At 37.9% G+C, this 1398-nt stretch overlaps 1 protein-coding gene across 1 annotated transcript in view; it reads right to left on the bottom strand.

The window, feature by feature from the left end:
* The window catches only part of LOC106875180 (atrial natriuretic peptide-converting enzyme), a 46746-nt gene that overhangs the window by 19890 nt on the left and 25458 nt on the right, over positions 1-1398 (bottom strand). Inside the window, exon 18 of the mRNA XM_052975958.1 lies at positions 367-480. Within this exon, the coding sequence (XP_052831918.1) occupies positions 367-480 (114 nt within the window). The remainder of the gene's footprint in view (positions 1-366; positions 481-1398) is intronic.

The raw sequence follows: 1398 nt of genomic DNA, 5'->3' as shown, positions 1-1398 counted from the left end.
TATATATATGTATTATGTGTGTGCATGTGTTTGTGTGTCTGTGTTTGTCCCCCCAACATCGCTTGACAACCGATGCTGGTGTGTTTATGTTCCCGTAACATAGCGGTTCGGCAAAAGAGCCCGATAGAATAAGTACTAGGCTTCTAAAGAATAAGTCCTGGGGTCGATTTGCTCGACTAAAGGCAGTGCTCCAGCATGGCCACAGTAAAATGACTGAAATGAGTAAAAAGAGTAAAAGAGTAATAATAATAATAATAATGATGTGACTCACCTATAGCTTGTGGATAGATATGTGTTTGTGTCTATTTTCTGATGTTTTCATAAAAGACCCTGGTACACAGGTTAAGAACTGTTGTGAATACTTACTGCAATTCTCTGGTTCATCATCTGCCATGGGGCAAACAGGCTCCCCATCGCATAGATTGACTGGATGGAGGCAGATAGTGCTGTTTCGGCATTGGTAGAAACCATCTTTACATACTGTCAATGGAATAAAATGGAAAGATCTTTAGATGAACGAAATTCAGGATGGAGATGGAAAAAACAACAGAAGAAACATAATATCATCATCATCGTTTAACGTCCACTTTCCATGCTAGCATGGGTTGGACAATTTGACTGAGGACTGGTAAAACCCGATGGCTGCACCAGGCTCCAATCTGATTTGGCAGAGTTTCTACAGCTGGATGCCCTTCTTAACGCCAACCACTCAGAGTGTAGTGGGTGCTTTTATATATATATTGTTGTTATTGTTGCTGTTTAATCCTAATTCTGTAGGATTAAGATAAAATGTGTTCTAGCTGTGGATATTTGGTCTTATTTGAACACAGTATATCAAGGACTATGTTTTTCAATGTGTCCTACATTTTATCAAAACAGTCAGCTCACTGTGTATTAATGTATAGAAGACATGTCATATCATTGTTGTATAACCCTGGGTCAGCCTTGACTGAACAGACCCATGGCACACAGACAAGGAACTCAACAATGTGATGTGACACACACAGAGCCATCACTAGGTATGCGACTGAAAATATATAAGAAACTATTGTTAGTCTAAAGGGAGATGCTCATTGTAAGATGGCTGTCTTCACAATAGTAGTAGTAGTAGTAGTAGTAATAGTAGAATTGATATCAGGAATGATTGTAATACAGTTCTATATTTAAGAGATGAGGAATTATGTACATTATTTACATTTGACAGATATTTGTCCTCATCTTGTTTGTTGTTAACACAACGTTTCGGCTGATATACCCTCCAGCCTTCATCAGGTGTCTTGGGAAAATTTCGAACCTGGGTTCTCATTCCTAAGGTATTTTTCCATGTTATTATTATTATTATTATTATTATTATTATTATCATCATCAGAACCCAGGTTCGAAATTTCCCCAAGACAC

The sequence above is a fragment of the Octopus bimaculoides genome, chromosome 23 (assembly GCF_001194135.2).
Source record: "Octopus bimaculoides isolate UCB-OBI-ISO-001 chromosome 23, ASM119413v2, whole genome shotgun sequence".
Taxonomy (NCBI): Eukaryota; Metazoa; Mollusca; class Cephalopoda; order Octopoda; family Octopodidae; genus Octopus; species Octopus bimaculoides.
The sequence above is the reverse complement of the archived record's forward strand: the minus strand, read 5'-3'. Positions and strand labels throughout refer to the sequence as shown.